At 42.5% G+C, this 21805-nt stretch overlaps 1 protein-coding gene and 1 long non-coding RNA gene across 2 annotated transcripts in view; both read left to right on the top strand.

Moving 5' to 3' along the window:
- LOC133474163 (uncharacterized) overlaps positions 1–21805 on the top strand; it is a 171012-nt gene that overhangs the window by 42744 nt on the left and 106463 nt on the right. The window lies entirely within an intron of this gene.
- On the top strand, positions 75–3011 carry LOC133466120 (uncharacterized). Its single transcript, XM_061749503.1, has one exon. The coding sequence runs from the start codon at positions 212–214 to the stop codon at positions 2990–2992; it is 2781 nt and encodes a 926-aa protein (XP_061605487.1). The 5' UTR covers positions 75–211; the 3' UTR covers positions 2993–3011.

Raw genomic sequence — 21805 nt, 5'->3', positions numbered from 1 at the left:
GAATTCCATACCGGATCGGTCGTGGCCCGGGTTAACAACGTCCGCCACCGGCGCCGTCAACCTGCAGGGCGCTGTTGGAAATTCAGCTACTGTGGGTCGAAGTCGAAGTCAAAGAAGAAGAAGAAGAGGTGGAAAGCGGGTTCTTCGGCAGAAAGAGAAGAGGAAAACACAGAGCCTAGAACTGAATGTGGGGACTTTGAATGTTGGGACTATGACAGGAAAATCTTGGGAGTTGGTTGACATGATGATTAGGAGAAAGGTTGATATATTGTGTGTCCAGGAGACCAGGTGGAAATGCAGTAAGGCTAGAAGTTTAGGGGGAGGGTTTAAATTATTTTACCATGGTGTAGATGGGAAGAGAAATGGAGTCGGGGTTATTTTAAAAGAAGAGTTGGCTAAGAATGTCTTGGAGGTGAAAAGAGTATCAGATCGAGTGATGAGGCTGAAATTTGAAATTGAGGGTGTTATGTGTAATGTGATTAGTGGCTATGCCCCACAGGTAGGATGTGACCTAGAGGTGAAAGAGAAATTCTGGAAGGAGCTAGATGATGTAGTTCTGAGCATCCCAGACAGAGAGAGAGTCGTAATTGGTGCAGATTGTAATGGACATGTTGGTGAAGGAAATAGGGGTGATGAAGAAGTGATGGGTAAGTACGGCATCCAGGAAAGGAACTTGGAGGGACAGATGGTGGTAGACTTTGCAACAAGGATGCAAATGGCTGTAGTGAACACTTTTTTCCAGAAGAGGCACGAACATAGGGTGACCTACAAGAGCGGAGGTAGAAGCACACAGGTGGATTACATCTTGTGCAGACGATGTAATCTGAAGGAGGTTACCAACTGTAAGGTAGTGGTAGGGGAGAGTGTGGCTAGACAGCATAGGATGGTGGTGTGTAAGATGACTCTGGTGGTGGGGAGGAAAATTAGGAAGACAAAGGCAGAGAAGAGAACCATGTGGTGGAAGCTGAGACAGGACGAGTGTTGTGCAGCTTTTCGGGAAGAGGTGATACAGGCTCTCGGTGGACGGGAAGAGCTTCCAGAAGACTGGACCACTGCAGCCAAGGTGATCAGAGAAGCAGGCAGGAGAGTACTTGGTGTATCTTCTGGCAGGAAAGGAGAGAAGGAGACTTGGTGGTGGAACCTCACAGTACAGGAAATCATACAAGGAAAACGGTTAGCTAAGAAGAAGTGGGACACTGAGAGGACCGAGGAGAGGCGAAAGGAATACATTGAGATGCGACACAGGGCAAAGGTAGAGGTGGCAAAGGCAAAACAAGAGGCATATGATGACATGTATGGCAGGTTGGACACTAAAGAAGGAGAAAAGGATCTATACAGGCTGGCCAGACAGAGGGATAGAGATGGGAAGGATGTGCAGCAGGTTAGGGTGATTAAGGATAGAGATGGAAATATGTTGACTGGTGCCAGCAGTGTGCTAGGTAGATGGAAAGAATACTTCGAGGAGTTGATGAATGAGGAAAATGATAGAGAAGGGAGAGTAGAAGAGGCAAGTGTGGTGGACCAGGAAGTGGCAATGATTAGTAAGGGGGAAGTTAGAAAGGCATTAAAGAGAATGAAAAATGGAAAGGCAGTTGGTCCTGATGACATTCCTGTGGAGGTATGGAAGCATCTAGGAGAGGTGGCTGTGGAGTTTTTGACCAGCTTGTTCAATAGAATTCTAGTGCGTGAGAAGATGCCTGAGGAATGGAGGAAAAGTGTACTGGTGCCCATTTTTAAGAACAAAGGTGATGTGCAGAGCTGTGGCAACTATAGAGGAATAAAGTTGATGAGCCACACAATGAAGTTATGGGAAAGAGTAGTGGAGGCTAGACTCAGGACAGAAGTGAGTATTTGCGAGCAACAGTATGGTTTCATGCCTAGAAAGAGTACCACAGATGCATTATTTGCCTTGAGGATGTTGATGGAAAAGTACAGAGAAGGTCAGAAGGAGCTACATTGTGTCTTTGTAGATCTAGAGAAAGCCTATGACAGAGTACCCAGAGAGGAACTGTGGTACTGCATGCGGAAGTCTGGAGTGGCAGAGAAGTATGTTAGAATAATACAGGACATGTACGAGGGCAGCAGAACAGCGGTGAGGTGTGCTGTCGGTGTGACAGAAGAATTTAAGGTGGACGTGGGACTGCATCAGGGATCAGCCCTGAGCCCCTTCCTTTTTGCAGTGGTGATGGATAGGCTGACAGATGAGGTTAGACTGGAATCACCGTGGACCATGATGTTTGCAGATGACATTGTGATCTGCAGTGAAAGCAGGGAGCAGCTGGAGGAACAGTTAGAAAGATGGAGGCATGCACTGGAAAGAAGAGGAATGAAGATTAGCCGAAGTAAAACAGAATATATGTGCATGAATGAGAGGGGTGGTGGGGGAAGAATGAGGCTACAGGGAGAAGAGATGGCAAGGGTAGAGGACTTTAAATACTTGGGGTCAACCGTCCAGAGCAATGGTGAGTGTGGTCAGGAAGTGAAGAAACGGGTCCAAGCAGGTTGGAACGGGTGGAGGAAGGTGTCAGGTGTGTTATGTGACAGAAGAGTCTCTGCTAGGATGAAGGGCAAAGTTTATAAAACAGTGGTGAGGCCAGCCATGATGTATGGATTAGAGACAGTGGCACTGAAGAGAAAACAGGAAGCAGAGCTGGAGGTGGCGGAAATGAAGATGTTGAGGTTCGCTCTCGGAGTGACCAGGTTGGATAAAATTAGAAATGAGCTCATCAGAGGGACAGCCAAGGTTCGATGTTTTGGAGACAAAGTTAGAGAGAGCAGACTTCAATGGTTTGGACACGTCCAGAGGAGAGAGAGTGAGTATATTGGTAGAAGGATGATGAGGATGGAGCTGCCAGGCAAGAGAGCTAGAGGAAGACCAAAGAGAAGGTTGATGGATGTCGTGAGGGAAGACATGAGGGCAGTTGGTGTTCGAGAGGAGGATGCAGGAGATAGGTTATCATGGAAAAGGATGACGCGCTGTGGCGACCCCTAACGGGACAAGCCGAAAGGAAAAGAAGAAGAAGAAAAGATATAAAATGAAAAAAGTGAAAAGAAGAAGGCCAGCATTAGAAGGTTTATACATTTTTTAACATTTATTTGTAATTATTCAACAAAAAAATGTTGTCCTGTTCGGCTGTTCGGTCAACCAGAATGGATGATCTGTATCCCTTTTATGACGGAACAGTTTTACTATGTCACAGAGGAGTGTTTAAGCTTCTGCTGTGGTTTCTTAGTGTTAAAATTGAAGTTTATTGAGTATCAGATTCAAACAGAACAAAGTTTCTCGAGGGGAGAGAGAAATGAAGACAAAGCACTAATTGTAACAGGATGAGAAAAGTAAGTCATTATATTATCTACAATAATGAAACATTAAATATGAGTGTTGCATGGGGCTGTAGTGATACGCCCCAATTTTTTAACATTTCCATTTTTAAATTTGTTTTCTGATCTTGTTAACTTTAGAACGGATCAATTTGACCTGAAACAAGACTGCTACTTTTCTTTAGTTTGGATGCAGCTAAAATCATAAATATGTTGTTGTGTGTATTCCACCCAGCGCTTTCCTAAACACAATGTTCAGTACAGCGCAGCCCTGGGCCTGGGACGCATATTATTCATATTAGTCCCAAAATTAATCTCCAGGATATCCCTTTCAGATTGCAAAGAGATTATCAAGCGGTGCATTAAATACTTCCCAGATTGAGTGAGTGCCACGGACGGCATCCGTTTAAGCTGTTTGACGTTGATCTTCAGGTGCTGTTTTACACAAGATTCATCTGATAATATTTTTGGTTATAATTTCAATCAGACTCACACAGACCCTTCTGTTTCTTTCTGTCTAACTCATTCAAGATTCCTCATGTTTCCTCAGAGTCTCCCCTACAGCTCTTCCGCTGCTGCTTTTGCAGACCTGCCGTGCACATTTTTAGACACACATTTCCTATCTGGTGGGCATCGGCGGCGAGACTCAGACTGCTGCTTTATTTGTATGTTTGTTTGCATCCCCCCCTCGGGACAGCTATCGGTAATCTATTTTCCCTTCTTTAGCAGGAGGAAGTACAGGCGTGCCAGTATGCGGTTTTATTGACCCGGCAACGGGGTTAGTGCATCATCACGCTGGGTTGGATTTCGAGACATACTCGGCTGGTTGTCTGATTGCAATTAAAGGCCAGATTGCTTGAATTCTCAGAGAAAGTTTGCTACCTAGTTCATAAAGATGCTACTAAGATGACAAAATGTTAGTAGGGGCCATGCTGAGAGGTCTATTGAAAGATTAACTTTTTATCCTTTGGAGAAAACCTCATTGACAATATGAGAGTTTCTCAATAAATCATTTCTGTACAGCAAATCAACAAGACTGTTATTTTCCTTTTGGCCAAACATTGACCACTTGAATCCATTGTAGTAGAGGAGATAAGAGACACAATAAAAGTTCAACCAACTGTTCTGCGATTACGTTGTTGTTCTTCCCGGAAACCTTGAATAATTACTACAACCAAGATTCATTCAGTAAAATTACCCCCTAAAACCTAACCCTAAACATTCAATGAAGTTAACTCTATCCCCTAAATGCCAACTCTAACCCTAAACCCCCAACCATTCAATCAAGTTAACCTTCACCCCTAAACCACAATCCAACACCCAAAACCCTAACCATTCAATCACCTAAACCCAACGCTTAACTCCAACCCAAGCCTAAACCTCTAACACTAAGCATTCATGCACCTTTAACCAACTTTACACTAGCCCTTAACCCCCTAATGCCAAAACCTCTAATCCTAACATTCATGCACCATAACCCAACTTTACACCAGCCCTGAACCCCAAATGCCTAACTCTAAACCTGCAATTAAATTAATCACAACCCCTAAATCCAACCATTCCTTCACATTAACCATAACGCTAAACCCTCAAGCCTAATCCTATCCCCTCACCCTAGCCATTGAATCACTTTTAACCTTGACCCTAACCCCTACCCCCAACCAATACAATCACTGTAACCCCTAACCTCAACTCTTAACCATAACACTAAACTTTGAACCCTAAACCTTAATTCCTAACTCTCACCATTGATTTACATGAAATCTAATGCATTTCCACCCCCTTTATTGCCTTCAAAAATTGTTTCTGGCCCACTCACAGACATTTTCCTAACTATTTCAAATGCAGCCTCATATTTCCACTTTCATAATATCATAGTTTTATTGTAAATGCATTATAAAATGTGATCTCTATTAAAAGTTGGTTTCCGAGCTTCTCCGGTAGGTGGAACATTACGACTATATAATAAAAATGGACTTAGGTAATATTTTTGTCACACTGCCCAATGTATCATTAAGTTGTTGTAAGTAGTTTTGCATTACGTTTTGGGCTAACTTTTAAAAAGTCTTTTATGACTTTGTGCAAATTATTCAATGGACCCGCAAAGCTGGATCAGGTTGGAGTACTATATGCATGCCAGGTCAGTAGTTGGCAATGTAGCACACTAATGAAACACTGAGGTACAATTAAAGTTTTTAGCTCCAGGGCTCCCCTACCTCAGCATTAGCAGCATTGCTAGCGCTAAAACCACATGAGGGGTATCCTAGCTGGTGCAGCCAGCAATAATGAAGACCACTCAAGTGATGATGCACGGTGATCATGGTCATGATATAGATTGTTACAAGTCGGTGCGCCAACAAAATCATTTTGAATCTCTTTTTAGAATGAGTCCTTATTGTCATTGGACAGTGTCGTACAATTTGAAATTTAACCATTTTAATTTTGTCTGTTAGCACCTATGCTAGTGAGAGCGCTCCATGTGGGGTGTCCTGGCTGATCCAGCAATATTGGAGATGAGAGGTTACCATGGCTAGCCAGTATTCATTCCATTCCATCAATTTAATTTTGAATGTGTTTTTTAGGTGAAGTTATTCCATATTGGGTCAGTGATGGTTTATGGTACACTCGCCTCACTTCGCTGTAGGCAGCGTGGGGTCGGTTCCCGTTCAGTGATGGTGTGAATGTTTGTCTGGCTCTATGTATATGTGCCCTGCGATTGACTGGCGACCAGTCCAGATTATAGTTTGCCTTTTACCCATAGTCAGCTGTTATAGGCTCATCCTCCTCGTGACCCTGAACATGATATCAGTATAGAGAATGGATGGATATTCCGTATTGTAGCTTGCAGTGAATGATACAAGATATTGACAACTATTAGATCCATCGGTGGGCTGTACATTTGATACTCAGGCCTTCAGTGGGGACATACCACCACCACTATCATGCTGCAATTATAGAACCCATCAATACTATACAAAAACCCAATATAGTACTGAGAATTATGCCACGTACATCATATTGAGCAGTTCAGAATCAACATTTATCTAATAACATTACAAAACATATCTAATAATGCAGTAAGCACTGAGCTGGAGGAGCTTGGGGGAGAGGAATGATGGTGTTTAATGCAGAGCTGAAGTCCATGAACAGGATCTTGACATAGGGCCTTATGGAACAATTACTGGAATTCAGGTTGTAAATAGGGGTGTAACGATTCATTTTAACAACAGTTTGATTTGTATCACGATTCACGGTTGCCTATTGAATTCAAGGATGATATTGGTTCATCTAGAATGATCCATCCATCCATCCGCTTATCCGCATCTAGAATCTAGAACATCTAGCGCGATATGATCCGAAATGATTCAGTGGCTTGAAATCGATTCAGTAACTTTTTAGCCCAAAATTCAACCAGTGTGACTGTGAAAGAAATACCTGGATACTGGACAGTGCGGGGGTTCAATTCCTGGCCCCGCCTGTGTGGCGTTTGCATGTTCTCCCCGTGCCTGCATGGGTTTTCTCCGGGCCCTCTGGTTTCCTCCCACATCCCAAAAACATGCTAGGTAGGTAAATTGAAGACTCCAAATTGCCCTTAGGTGTGAATGTGAGTGCAAATTTGTTTATGTGTGCCCTGCGATTGGTTGGCAACCAGTTCAGGGTGTACCCCGCCTCCTGCCTGAAGATAGCTGGGATAGGCTCCAGCACGCCCGTGACCCTAGTGAGGAAAAGCGGCGAGAATGTGAGTGCGAATGGTTGTTTGTTTCTATGTGCCCTGCGATTGGCTGGCGACCAGTTCAGACCAGTTGTACTCCGCCTCTCGCCCGAAGATAGCTGGAGTAGGCTCCAGCACGCCCGTGACCCTAGTGAGGAAAAGTGGTACAGAAAATGGATGGATGGATATCCGTGATGGAATTTTGTACCTTGGCTCAATCGTGTTCGCCAACCTGTAAGCTCTCGTGTCATGAGGAACACCTGGTTGAAATGTCTCACGAACTGATGTTTGGCCTGACATGCTTTTCTGGGTGATGGTTCATAAAGTGGCTTCTCTTATCAGCAAACAGCTTTTTCATATGCCTCATGTTTTTGTTCACTGCAAAACCAAAATGTGTCCATACTTGTGATTTAAACTTCGCAGGAAGTTCCATTAGTCTCCCATGATCCCCGAGGCAGTGCGCAGGGGATCATGGGAGATGTGGTTTGCTTCTCAGACCGGCCCACACAATAGCACCAGAAAAAAACACACAGTTTGATACTCCCATGATCACCTGTGAGTGTTCAGATGTTTGAGATTTTCACCCAATGGTGTCAAAGTCATTGTTCTGCTTGATGTGTCTGGTTTTACAAAAAGGCTGTTTTCTCAGTTGTTTTCTTCCAGAAACAGATTTGGCGGAAAGTAGCCTATATTTGACTGATGATTACTAAAGAATATAAGATAGAGACAAATTTTTTTCCTGATGAAAGAAGAGAGTCTGATCTTTCGTTTGGTCATTTTGGTGTTTACATCATCATATTACACAATATTCTGTGGGGCTTGAAAAATGAGTGAAATTGCTCAGAAATGCCTGGCAGTCAAGGGGCTCAGGAAACGGCTGGCAGTGAATGAGTTAAAAGTGCTAATAAAAACACACACCCATCCATATAAAGTCTGACATGCTTACTGTTAATCCAATGCGTTTTTTCCTACTGTTGATACAATCGATTGATTACCTTTTACAGGGTTGGCACTGGGTCATTAAACTTCCTAGCCAAATGTGACTAACAGTATAAAAATCTCCTAGCCACACTTGTGTGTAGTTAGACACAAGATCACATGTGTTATGTGGCTAAACCTTTAGTGTCTGACAATGTTTGCCTTAGGCCCACAAATGGCTAGGTAGCTATGTATGGCCCTGCTTCGAGCCAGCACCGCCGCCACCGCCGGTCGGCATGACAACCCAAGTGGGATTAGCGGCTCATGCTTTGATGAAGAAGGCAGCTAGCTAGCTGCGAGAACCAGTGTGAATTGCAGGACACATTGACCATCGCCACTTGAAACATACGTTGCAATAATAAATGTGCATACTTCAATTCGCCGCCAAGCGGCATCGGGTCTTGTCTTCCCCGATGCGCCGCTCCCCCCAGCTGGGAAAGACCGTGAGCCTGACTGCTTAGCCAGCAGCGGCTGGACGGGGGATTGAAACATTTTACGAAGCGGAAGAAAAGCTAAACCACTAACACCGTTCACACACAGTAGCATGAGTGCGCTCACTTTGAATTTTATCAGGAAGGGCTTTTGAGTTTTGACTTCAGGCAATTTTGATTCGGCAGTGTGGCGAATGTGGGAAATCCTGTTTCAATTAGCCATTGGCGAGATGGCGAAACCCTGTTTTAAAATCATTTTAAATCGATTTATGTCGTCCAGGAGGCCAATTTGCAGAGCTCAGATCAATGCAGTTGGATCATAGGGATTTAAATTGATACATCCATGTAGTTAATGAATTGTTACACCCGATAATGTTTAGGCCAGCAGAGAAAGTCTTGCCGGCCTTGACAGTACCCCTTTTGTGGTTTAAAAAAACCCAACTTATTTTCAGTCTTTTTGTGGTTCGTTTTCCGTTCTCTGTAACAAAGATGGAATAAGGGCAATTCCAGTTGAGAAATATGGCTCCTTCAAGCTGCCAAGTGCTGCAATTATGGCGCGTGATCTTGTGACAAGGCTTGAACCTCCTTAACCCGCCTCCCGCTTGTACTTGTGCTGTGTGTCACAATTAAGCGGCGAGCCGAACAGATTGTGTGGCAGCAGATCACAAGCGAAGCATATTGCCGTTAGATTAATATGAGGGCCCGCCTGACGAGTGTGAAATATGTTTAACACGTGCATAATTATGACAGCTGTTCCCCCGCCACACCTCCTTCCCTTCACTCTACGCCGGCCGTGGCTCAATATTAACTCTGAGGCCCTAACAGGCTTAAGTGCAGTACAGTGTTGTGTTATGATAGCGTGTTGTGCTGAAATATGGCAGGGGGCTGATTAAATTAAAACCCGCAGGATAATCATGAAGATAATTGAGTTGCAATCCTCAGCGCAAAAGAATGAGAGGGAAGGAATAATCAGCAGCAGGCTTATTTCTCTGTGATGAGGAACATAAATGTAGTGATCAGATTAAAGAGCGATTAATCAAAGCGCTAAGCCACAATTATAGTGCAGGCAGAATGACATGCTCGATTTTTGCTCATGGTCACTGATGTGGGCTTTGATATCAGCGCTTATAATAAAAATGTGGCAGTGGGGCAGTTGCGACCTTGCGGAACATATGTTTCCGTGTCGGTGCGTGGAAAGGGATTAGACGTGGCACCCCGCAGCGGTGATCTCGTGGGTCCACCAGACTTACAGTAGCAACTCACAGCCTAATGCTTTGACCTCATAGTCCCACTAGTTTTGTCACTGCATGATATTATAGGACAGTTTCCCAAAGTAGGTTTCAGGTTCACCATTTTCTTGGCTTTTTTCCCCTGAGTTGCTGTTCCATATAAATGGCACCAACACGAAATGTCGCCATCTGAAGTAGTATCAGAAGCATCTTTCATGCTGCCCGTAAATGGGGCCAATTTGGCACCAAAATGGAATGGGGGTTAAAGAGTCGATCCGGCAAATTTCTGCCTTCTGAGGTAGGATCAGAAACCCCTTTCACAGCGCCTAATAAGATGGTGGTTTTCCACCTTTTTTCAGTATAGATGTTTTGTATGACACCGAAACAGAATGAGAATTGTCCATCTTCACAAGCCCCTTTCACACTGCCTGTAGAGCCAGCGTTCTCAGACTTTTTATGCTACTGTTCTGCAGATGTGGCATTGATGCAGAATGGGGCAGGACAAAATCACCATGACAATTTTGCTCCAACACGCTTCACACTTTAAAAAGATGGCATTTTCCAGCTTTTTATGTGTTGCTGTTGTATGTGAATGGCACTGACATGGAATGAGAAGACAAAGTCAATCCTGCTACCTTTTTGCCTTCTGATGTAGTGTAAGAAACCCGTTTCATACTACCTGTAAAGCTGATATTGTCCGACTTTTATCTCACAGCCTGATTCTCTGACCTCTTAGTCCACCATGTTTTGTTCTTGCGTGATACTATAGGTCAGGCTTTACCAAATTTAGGATTCAGAGCCTTTCCTAGCCGACATTGTCAAACTTTTTCATGTGTTGCTGTTCTGAAGAAACCGCATCAACAAAGAATGGGGGAATAAAGTCAACCCGGAAATTCTATGTGATAGTATCACAGGCCCCTTTCACACTGCTTGTGAAAGGTAGCATTTTCCCAGCTTATTTCCCCGTGTCGCTATTCTGTATAAATGACACCAACAGGGAACAAGAGGATAAAGTCAACAGGCAAAATTTCACAAGTCACTTTCACACTGCCTAGAAAAGCCAATTCCCATTTTTTTTCTGTGTTGTTGTTCTTTGTAGATGGCACAGGCATGGAATAGCGGGGTGGGGGGGGGGGGCAGAATCATCCCAGCAATACCCTGTCCTCTGATGTAATCAGGAGCCTCTTATACTGCTGCCGACATTGCCCGTCCATTTTCTGTGATGCTGTTCTGTATAGACGGCACTGACACAGAATAGGGGTGCAAAGTCGCCCAACAGTTTTACACCATCACAAGCCTGCTTTCACACTACCTGAAAAGCCAGTATTTTCTGACTTTTTCTTTGTTACTTTGTTGTGAATGGCACTTAGGCGAACAGTTTGGGACAGTTTTGTGTCTTTAGTGAACCTACTATGTATGTTTTTTAAATGTGGCAGGAAGCCAGAATAGTACCCACGCAAGCATAAGGAGAGCATGCAAACTGAGACGAGATTCAAACCCAGAACCTCAAAAATGTAAGGCAGATGTGCTAAACACTGACACACCGTCACAACACCGCCCTTTTGTGTTGAAATTGCCGCTGTCACACCAGACACCGAACTATCTGACTAGAGTTGCGACATATAATCCTGCTTCGCTGGGTTCTGTGTGAAAGGTAAAGGCGAATAAATTAATTCTGCCTCTGACATGTCATGTTGGCTGTATTTCTCCACCATTTACTACAGTGATTCCCAACCACTGGGAAATTATCCAATTGCACTAAATTGTTCCGAAAATTATTACGCATTTGTTCATCTACTGTATCTATGCTAGCGAATTAGAGTGACATAATTAAATGCTCTTCCACGAGATGGCAGAAGGTATACATACATATACTGTGTATATGTATGTAAATATATTTGTAAGTTTAGACAAGATATTTGTTTAAGCATATACTGTACGTACGGTATACTTTTTGTGCTTTTTTTTTTTTTTTTTGGGATGATGTGCTTCCAGATTTTTTTAAATGTAAAATATCTGACTTGGTTCAATAAAGGTTGGAAAGGACTGGTCTACCGACAGTCAGGTCTAGTTTTCAACTGTGTGGGTCAGTTCAAATTGCAAACTATAGATTTCTGTGGCCAAAGACCAGAGTCCAAAGACCAGAGTCCGAGGTTAGAGGTCTCTCTGCCCTTACGCGTCCAGGGGCTCATTTTAGGGATGTGAATAATTTAAAGTGGTTGGTGTCACTAAGGGCAAAGGGCACACATAAGAATCATCCTTAATTAGCAGTCGTCATGGCGAAGAGTTACTGGCCGGGAGAGAAAACAATGAGAGACCGGCATGTGTATCACACCAACCAACATGCAGCTAATGAATGCTCTCATTAGCTCCGTGTACAAGGCGCACGATGTGCAAATATACGTACAAAATAGTCACCACACTGCTATCTGATGGTTACCATGTTGTCATGACAGTTTAATATCATATAAAATTGAACCACATTTTAATACATGTATGACCATAAAGAATGTCAAACAATATGTGCTTTACGCCATGGGTATGTAATATTAATTATACTATAGACCCTGCATTTATTTAAAAACTATATTAATTAGTGACAGCACGGTGAACGACTTGTTAGCACATCTGCCTCACAGTTCTGAGGACCCGGGTTCAAATCCGGCCTCGCCTGTGTGGATTTTGCATGTTCTCCCCGTGCCTGCATGGGTTTTCTCCGGTTACTCCGGTTTCCTCCCACATCCCAAAAACATGAATGGTAGGTTAATTAAAGACTCTAAATTGCCCGTAGGTGTGAGTGCGAATGGTTGTTTGTTTATATGTGCCTTGTGATTGGCTGGCCCCCAGTTTAGGGTGTACCCCGCCTCTCACACGTACTGTAGTAGTAGTAGTAGCAGTAGGTGTTCTAGTTGTAGTACTGTAGGTGTAGTTGTAATATTAAGTATTGTTTTTTTCAATAGCAGTTTCCAAACTTCCATCCATTTTCCGTTCCGTACTGGTCTGAACTGGTCGCCAGCCAATCGCAGGGCTCATAGAAACAAACAACCATTCGCACTCACATTTGCGCCACTTTTCCTTACTAGGGTCGCGGGCGTGCTGGAGCCCATCCCAGATATCTTCAGGCGAGAGGCGGGGTACACCTTGAACTGGTAGCCAGCCAATCGCAGACAACCATTCGCACTCACATTCACACCCACGGACAATTTAGAGTCTTCAATTAACCTACCATTCATGTTTTTGGGATGTGGGAGGAAACCGGAGTAACCGGAGAAAACCCACACAGGCACGGGGAGAACATGCAAACTCCACACAGGCGAGGCCGGATTTGAACCCGGGTCCTCAGAACTGTGAGGTAGACGTGCTAACCAGTCACCCACCATGCTGCCCAATAGTAGTTTGTTTATAATATTCATGTTTACTTATTTGGATTCATTTTAGGATTTATATTTTTTTGATACTTTTATTTAAACAAAATGTGCTGTAGGTTTTGTCTGTTATTTTGTTTTTAAATGTTTTAATTTTTCTATTTGTTCCATTATAGTTACATATATTTAGATTGTATTTTCTTTTTTTATCATCTGGTTTTATTAATTATCATGCATAAATATTTTTTGCACCAAATCATACTAAATACAAAACTCCAGTTGAACCTCTTCACAACCACTAGTTATCATTCATGTTTGGTTGCCATCATCATATTGCGTGCAGTATTGTGATACCTTTCGGAGTACACTAATTCATTCTAAGTATGTCCTGTGAATTTAGGAGACGTATAGACTGAGGGCATGTTCTATGACTAAAATCGTATATGAGCACAGTTGCAAGGTCACCACCTCGTCCGAGTCCTGCGATGATAGCGATTTAACAAATGGGGGAGAAAAAAAAAGATGTTATCTGTGAATCGACTGTCTGCCATTGACCGTGGCATTATTATCTCCAGATTGGCTGTGAATTCCAACAATGGTGACTTTAAGTGCCATTTCCTCTTCCTGCATACCAGCTCTCACTGCACGTGGTTAACATTAAGCAACAAGGCCCGACATCTCCGTTGCTATCTTGAGACATGTCCTCTTTGAGTGAGAACGGCATTGAAGTCTTTTTTTTTTTCTCAAATTAAAAAGCTCACATTAGGTTTACAGAGTTTGTATTTATTTTAGCGGCAAACAAGCTATTATCAAATACATTTAGACATATAGCTCATTATGTTTAAATACCAACTATTAGCTAAAAATATTACTTTACACTCGTAAAATTACAATTTTCCTCATGACTTAATTTTCTAAAGACATGACGTTTTACTGTTAAGATTACAACTTTTTTTCCCCAAATATGCAGCGTCAAACATTTAGAATTAGTTCTTCTTTTTTTTCTCATAAAATACTACATTTTCTCCAGATTGCATTTTCTTTCTCTGAATATGCAATTTTATTTGTTTTCCGTTTCATAAAATTGCAACTTTATTCTTTAAAATAACGGTTAGGGTTAGTTAGGGTTAGGGTTGCAACTTTATTGTTCACAGTGTCACTTTTTTTTTTTTTTTTTTTTTAAGTCATTATCCTAAGAAAGTTATTACTTTAGTCTCTTATCGTACACCTGTATTCTTCTTTATTCTTAAAATTACAACTTCACAAAACTGATTTGATGACAAATGTTTGGACGGCGATTACTGCTCATGTCGACCTTGGCCATATTGCAATGGGCAGCCAGGAAAGATGTGTGCACCAAAAGAAGTTAAATTTCTGGGTCTGTGGTTTTTTTACCCCCAGACCTTTTCTCTCATATAACATTCTCAGTCTCTCAAGGTATGCTGACATCACACATAAGGACAGTTTAACCATATTTTTTTCCTGTAAATTTGGATCCAGGGTTGATGAGTCTGTCCCCTGAAAACACCCCCATGTCACCTCCTGGCTGCTGGGAGAGACGGCAATAGCAGCAAATCTGTGTTTGTTCAGCCACTCCACAAATATCCCCTCTTCAGATTAGCCGAGGAAACGGCGCTCAGGCAGCAGTTTTGCAAAATGATTTCGCGGCGGCACTTGTCCTTGCGGGCTTGCCGGCTTTTTCCTTTCCTTTCCTTAACCTTTTTTTTTTTTCTTGCAAAATGTGCCAATAAATTTCACATGTCCAGTTTTTGTTTTGCTTTCATTAGGAGTCTAATCTCAGTCTCAAGTCCGGCGACCATTCTGCCATGAGGGAATCGTCTGTTTTCACTCGAATCCATGATTGATGACTGGGCAGCATCATTACAGACGCTGCGCTCTCGAGTTACATATCTGCCTCTATTGACACTTTGCCCAAACACAATAAACATTCATGATTGGTGTACGCATTGTTTGTGCCTGGAGGGTGAGTCTCTTCACACTGAGTTTGCAGTGTACAGCGGCACCTTGACAAAGTTTAATTTGGTCCGTAAACCAGTAATTAAAATTACTCGTATATCAGATCAATTTTTCCAAATGAAATTAATTGAAATTGTGTTTATCTGTCTTAGCCCCCATAGAACACTACAATATTTTGTTGGATGTATACAGGAAAGAAAAATACCTCTGTGTTGTATAAAAGCACAATCAAACCTGATAAAAGACATTAAGGAATAAGATGGTTTTATAAAGTGTAATTACTGTACTTTGGAACAAGTCAAAAGTCTCAACAACTGTACAAGCAATACAAGCAAGTCACTGCGACTGTAGTTGCTGTAGCCGGATGTAAATCAAACTAATTTTTCTAAAAATATGACATTGCCACAGCATTACAGCTTTACACAACTTAATTCTGGTACAATGTTTTTTTTTTCTCAAAATATATGACTTTTTTTGTCACACATAATGAAAATGTATATATCTTTATGACATAATAAGTGTATTTCTCTTGAAAAAGTTGGCTGGTTTCCAAATTGTTTGACAGCACTCTCATCATATTACTGATTATAATTGTGTGCGGTTCAATTAAACATTTGTGTGCCAATTTCACAACCTTTGTTGTTAAACCTCCAGTAACGTTTGGATCACTTCAAGTCTTGACTTCAGGAATCTGACCCAACGGTAACCCCACCTCTTATTTTTACAACGCACACATTGTTGGCCTCTTCCTTTTAAAAAGTAATACGCACGTCGCAGCCAGCTATTAACCTGACGTTTACGGTACTTTTATCCACTCCTGAGTGCTTTGATTCATAACAGTCATGTAAGTACTCATCTCCAGACACCATCCCACACCTCGCCCCCTCCCCCCACCACCACACTCCCCACTCCTGTGTGCACACCCGCCTGTTGCTGTAATATCATATTTTCAGTCTTTGTCTTCCAACAACAAGGAGACATATGCGAGGCCGGAGCTTTAAAAGACCGCCTTGAAACTGCGTTATGCTGAATGTGTTTGCACATGACTAATAGATGATGCACGCACTTAAGGCCAGACCCAAAGCGCTGGGAAGATAAAGCTTTTGTTCAAAAGACAAAAACAGGAAGGAGTCACCTGCATAGTTGAAGCTGACAGGTGTTCTCCACAATGATGAATGTCTTCTCATTTAAATGAGCTGCCAGAAAATAGACGAGAAGACACATGACACTGCACATACTGTATTTCAATATATTGAAGAGAAAATGTTCATTTATGTAGTTTCTTTTGGTCTTGAGACCAGATTTTGAAGGTCTTGATTCCAAAAAGACTTGGTCTTTTCTTGGTCTCCACTCCTCACTTCATTAATGTGACAACAAGGAGAAACACTTGGTAAAACAACAAATACCTTCAATTCATGTTACTAACACCCCAGCACTCCCCGTAACGACTGCAACCTTCCCGGTGTTGTGACTGAGGAACGCCAGCAAATAGGGCTGTGAAATAAAAGTCGACCCCAAAAATTGGTCGATGCAAACATTTCTGCCTCGAAGCAATCAAAAATATTTGTAAACGCATATTGGCACCGCCTGTAACCATTTGGCCGCAGTTCTTGTTTACCACACGGTCATTTGTTGCAGACGGACTGGGCCAGTGAAAAACTTTGCCAAAAATGACAAAGGAGCGTATGTAAGTGATTTTTAAGACACTATTAAATGTGTAATATACATATAACATGACATATGAGTGAACTGAATGGAAGTTAAAGTTTTTTTAACCAAAAAAGGTAATAGCACGGTGGACTTCTGGTGACCACCATACCAGATCGGTTGTGGCCCGGGTTAACAACGTCCGCCCCCGGGACCGTTAACCTGCAGGGCGCCGGTGGAAATTCATCTACTGTGGGTCAAAGACGAAGGAGCGGTGGAAAGCAGGTTCTTAGGCACAATGAGAAGAGGAAAGCACAGAGCCTAGAATTGAATGTGGGGACTTTTCATGTTGGAGCTATGACAGGAAAAGCTCAGGAGTTGGTTGACATGATGATGTGGAGAAAGGTTGATATATTGTGTCTCCAGGAGACCAGGTGGAAAGGCAGTAAGGCTAGAGGTTTAGGGGCAGGTTAAAAGTTAATTTACCATGGTGTAGATGGGAAGCGAAATGGAGTAGGGATTATTTTAAAGGAAGGGCTGGCTAAGAATGTCTTGGAGGTGAAAAGAGTGTCAGATCGAGTGATAAGGCTGAAACTTGAAATTGATGCTGTTATGTACAATGTGATTAGCGTCTATGCCCCACAGGTAGGATGTGACCTAGAGGTGAAAGAGAAATTCTGGAAGGAGCTAGACAAAGTAGTTCTGAGCATCCCAGACAGAGAAAGAGTTGTGATTGGTGCAAATTGTAATGTACATGTTGGTGAAGGAAACAGGGGTGATGAAGGATGGGCAAGTACGGCATCCAGGAAAAGAACAGATGGAGGTAGACTTTGCAAAAAGGATGGAAATGGCTGTAGTGAACACTTTTTTCCAGAAGAGGCAGGAACATAGGGTGACCTACAAGAGCGGAGGTAGAAGTACGCAGGTGGATTACATCTTGTGCAGACGATGAAGGAGGTTACTGACTGTGAGGTAGTGGTAGGGGAGAGAGTGGCTTGGCAGCATAGGATGGTGGTGTGTAAAATGACTCTGGTGGTGGGGAGGAAGATTAAGAAGACAAAGGCAGAGCAGAAAACCATGTGGTGGAAGCTGAGACAGGACAAGTGTTCTGCTTTTCGTGAAGAGGTGAGACAGGCTCTCGGTGGACAGGAGGAGCTTCCAGAAGACTGGACCACTCCAGCAAAGGTGATCAGCGAGATAGTCAGGAGAGTACTTGGTTTATCTTCTGGCAAGAAAGGAGAGAAGGAGACTTGGTGGTGGAACCTCACAGTACAGGAAATCATACAAGGAAAGAGGTTAGCTAATAAGAAGTGGGACACTGAGTGGACCGAGGAGAGACAGAAGGAATACATTGAGATGTGACATAGGCCAAAGGTAGAGGTGGCAAAGGCCAAACAAGAGGCATATGATGACATGTTTGCCAGGTTGGACACTAAAGAAGAAAAAAAGATCTATACAGGTTGACCAGACAGAGGGATAGGGATGGGAAAGGATGTGCAGCAGGTTAGTGTGACTAAGGATAGAGATGGAAATGTGTTGACTGGTGCCAGTAGTGTGCTGGACCAGGAAGTGGCAATGATTAGTAAGAGGGAAGTTAGAAAGAAAGACAGGCATTAAAGAGGATGAAAAATGAAAAGGCAGTTGGTCCTGATGACATTCCTGTGGAGGTATGGAAGCATCTAGGAGAGGTGGCTGTGGAGTTTTTGACCAGCTTGTTCAACAGAATTCTAGTAGGTGAGAATAGAGGAAAGGTGTGCTGGAGCCCATTTTTAAAAACAAGGGTGAGCTGTCGGGACTACAAAGGAATAAAGTTGATGAGCCACACAATGAAGTTATGGGAAAGAGTAGTGGAGGCTAGACTCAGGACAGCAGTGAGTATTTGCGAGCAACAGTATTGTTTCATGCCTAGAAAGAGTACCACAGATTATTATTTCCCTTGAGGATGTTGATGGAAACATACAGAGAAGGTCTTTGTGGATCTAGAGAAAGCATATGACAGAGTATTCTCAGTGAAAGCAGGGCACAGGTGGAGGAACAGTTAGAAAGATGGAGGCATGCACTGGAAAGGAGAGGAATGAAGATTAGCCGAAGTAAAACAGAATATATGTGCATGATTGAGAAGGGTGGAGGGGGAAGGGTGAGGCTACAGGGAGAAGAGATAGCAAGGGTGGAGGACTTTAAATACTTGGGGTCAACAGTCCAGAGCAATGGTGAGTGTGGTCAGGAAGTGAAGAAATGGGTCCAAGCAGGTTGGGACGGGTGGAAGAAGGTGTCAGGTGTGTTATGTGACAGAAGAGGAAGACCAAAGAGAAGGTTGATGGATGTCGTGAGGGAAGACATGAGGTGTTCGAGAGGTGGATGTAGGAGATAGTCTTACATGGAAAACACGCTTTCGCGACCCCTAACAGGACAAGCCGAAGGGAAAAGAAGAATATATATATATATATATATATATATATATATATATATATATATATATATATATATTACGGCCATTAATCGACTACTCAAAGAAATATCTATAGGATAATCGATTCTAAATAGATTCAATAGTGACAGCCCTACCAGCAACAAAGCACTACATTTACTCAAGCAGCATTTCTGATAAATTGTACTTGTCAGAGTAGTCTGAATGCAGCATATTTTTTACTTTTACTTTTTTTACTTACTTTTATGTAAAGAAGAAATGGTACTTTTACTCCATTACAATGACTTTTTTTAAACAATTATTTCTTATTTATAATTTTTTGGTGTGCAATCTGTTTCGACTACAACTTGCGCATTGGGCGCTGCTTGCTCCAATACAACGTAAATGTTAATTCTAGTTGACCAAACGACACAAGACAGTCACATGACCGCAACACAACATCTATTGGGCTTCGCGGGCATAGGTATAAACACTAGCTACGCCAGCCCGGCTAATCGACGTACCGACGTGGCGGCCATGTTGGGTAGGTTGTCGTTCCCGTAGAAGGCAACGGCTGTGTTTACATTATTAACTAACAAAAAAAGAACATTCTTCATGCATTGTATTATTTGCCTGGCAGTGTCTGCCAAAATGTGGATATTCCAGCCCACATCTAAGTTGAGAAAACAGCTTGCGGTAAGTTTCAGATGTTTTTGTTGTTGATTTGGCTGTGCATATTAGGCACATTAACCTTTTATGGTCATAAGTAACTGTAAAACATGCATCTTTTGGGATATATGCTAATCTCGCTCGCACATCCCAAAAACCTGCGTGGTAGGTTGATTGAAGACTCTAAATTGCCCGTAGGTGTGAATGTGAGTGCGGATGGTTGTTTGTTTGTATGTGCCCTGCGATTGGCTGGCAACCAGTTCAGGGTGTACCCCGCCTCCTGCCCGATGATAACTGGGATAGGCTCCAGCACTCCTGCGACCCTTGTGAGGATAAGCTGCTCAGAAAATGGATGGATGGATGGATTCATGCTCTGACAAATTAAAAGTTACTCCCTATTTACTCAGTACTTGAGTAGTTTTTTCACAGAGTACTTGCTTACTCTTACTCAAGTAATTTTTGGGAGAACTACTTTTTACTTTTACTTGAGTCATATTACTTTCAAGTAAGAGTACTCTTGCTTGAGTACAATATTTGGCTACTGTACCCACCTCTGACCAGCAAGTACTCTTTGATAGATACTAGATAATAATAATAGATAATAGAGGGGGCGTTATTATTAGACCCCGCCATGTATCTTTAGGTAATAAAATGCTGCGGTCTTATGTTTCTAAAATGCAACCAAGCTCTTCTTTCAATCTTAATTTTTAAATGCATGCAAGGATTTATTTTTTGCAAGATTTAAAAATATATATATTTAGAGATTTTTGCATGCTGTGCTTTGAAAGAGTTGCAGACACCATGTTTTTGGCTCTCAAATGTACTTAAAAGAAAATTAAAATTAAAGAGAATGCTCTGTCCAACCTTATCGTGGTTTTTTTTTTGGTCTTGGTATTGGTATTGGTCTTGGCTTGACTCGGTCTTGACTCCCAAAAGTCTTGGTGTTGTCAGGGTCTTGGTGAGTTCTGGTCTCAGGCACGTCTTGGTCTTGAGCACAACACTAGGGTTTTGCTGTCAGAGCTATACTGGTTGCAGTTCTCAATCTGTCTTTACAGTTGAAGGATTCTCCTAGGTTTGAATCATATCTAAAATATTATAATATTAAAAAATATATAATATAATAAATTCCCAGAAGTTCTCCCCAAAACCTAAAAAAAAAAACAATTCACCTAAAGGTATTACTACTATATCAGTGCAAAACCCCTTATGATTTTTTTCTTGATTTTAAACCAATTTGATGAAATTTTAAGGTATCAAATACATTTGGGAGGATTTTTTTTCTCCTTTGTCTTCTTTTCCTTTTGGCTTGTCCCGTTAGGGATCACCACAGCGTGTCATCCTTTTCCACATTAGCCTTTATCCTCCTCTTTAATACCAACCATGTCTTCCCTCACTACATCTCTCAACCTCCTCTTTGGTCTTCCTCTAGCTCTGTTGCCTGGAAGCTCCATCCTCATCATCCTTGTACCAATACAGTGAGTATCTCGCCTCTGGACGTGTCCAAACCATCGAAGTCTGCTCTCTTGTCTCCAAAACGTCTAACCATGTCTGTCCCTCTGATGAGCTCATTTCTAATTTCATCCAACCTGGTCACTCCTAGAGAGAACCTCAACATCTTCATTTCCGCCACCTCCAGCTCTGCTTCCTGTTGTCTCTTCAGTGCCACTGTCTCTAATCCGTACATCATGGCTGGCCTCACCACTGTTTTATAAACTTTGCCCTTCATCCTAGCAGAGACTCTTCTGTCGCATAACACACCTGACACCTTCCTCCACCCGTCCCAACCTGCTTGGACACATTTCTTCACTTACTCACCACACTCACCATTGCTGTGGACTGTTGACCCCAAGTATTTAAAGTCCTACACCCTCGCCATCTCTTCTCCCTGTAGCCTCACTCTTCCCCCTCTCATGCATGCACACATATTGTCTTACTTTGGCTAATCTTCATTGTTCTCCTTTCCAGTGCATGCCTCCACCTTTCTAACTGTTCCTCCACCTGCTCCCTGCCTTCACTGCAGATCACAATGTCATCTACGAGCATCATGGTCCACAGGGATAGCAGTCTAA

The sequence above is a fragment of the Phyllopteryx taeniolatus genome, chromosome 2, assembly GCF_024500385.1.
Source record: "Phyllopteryx taeniolatus isolate TA_2022b chromosome 2, UOR_Ptae_1.2, whole genome shotgun sequence".
Classification (NCBI taxonomy): Eukaryota; Metazoa; Chordata; class Actinopteri; order Syngnathiformes; family Syngnathidae; genus Phyllopteryx; species Phyllopteryx taeniolatus.
Note: the sequence above shows the minus strand (reverse complement) of the source record. Positions and strands in the feature narration are given on the sequence as shown.

What these genes read in the sequence shown, in the direction of transcription:
- LOC133466120 (XM_061749503.1), top strand. Translation starts at nt 212, where the DNA reads ATGACAGGAAAATCTTGGGAGTTGGTTGACATGATGATTAGGAGAAAG.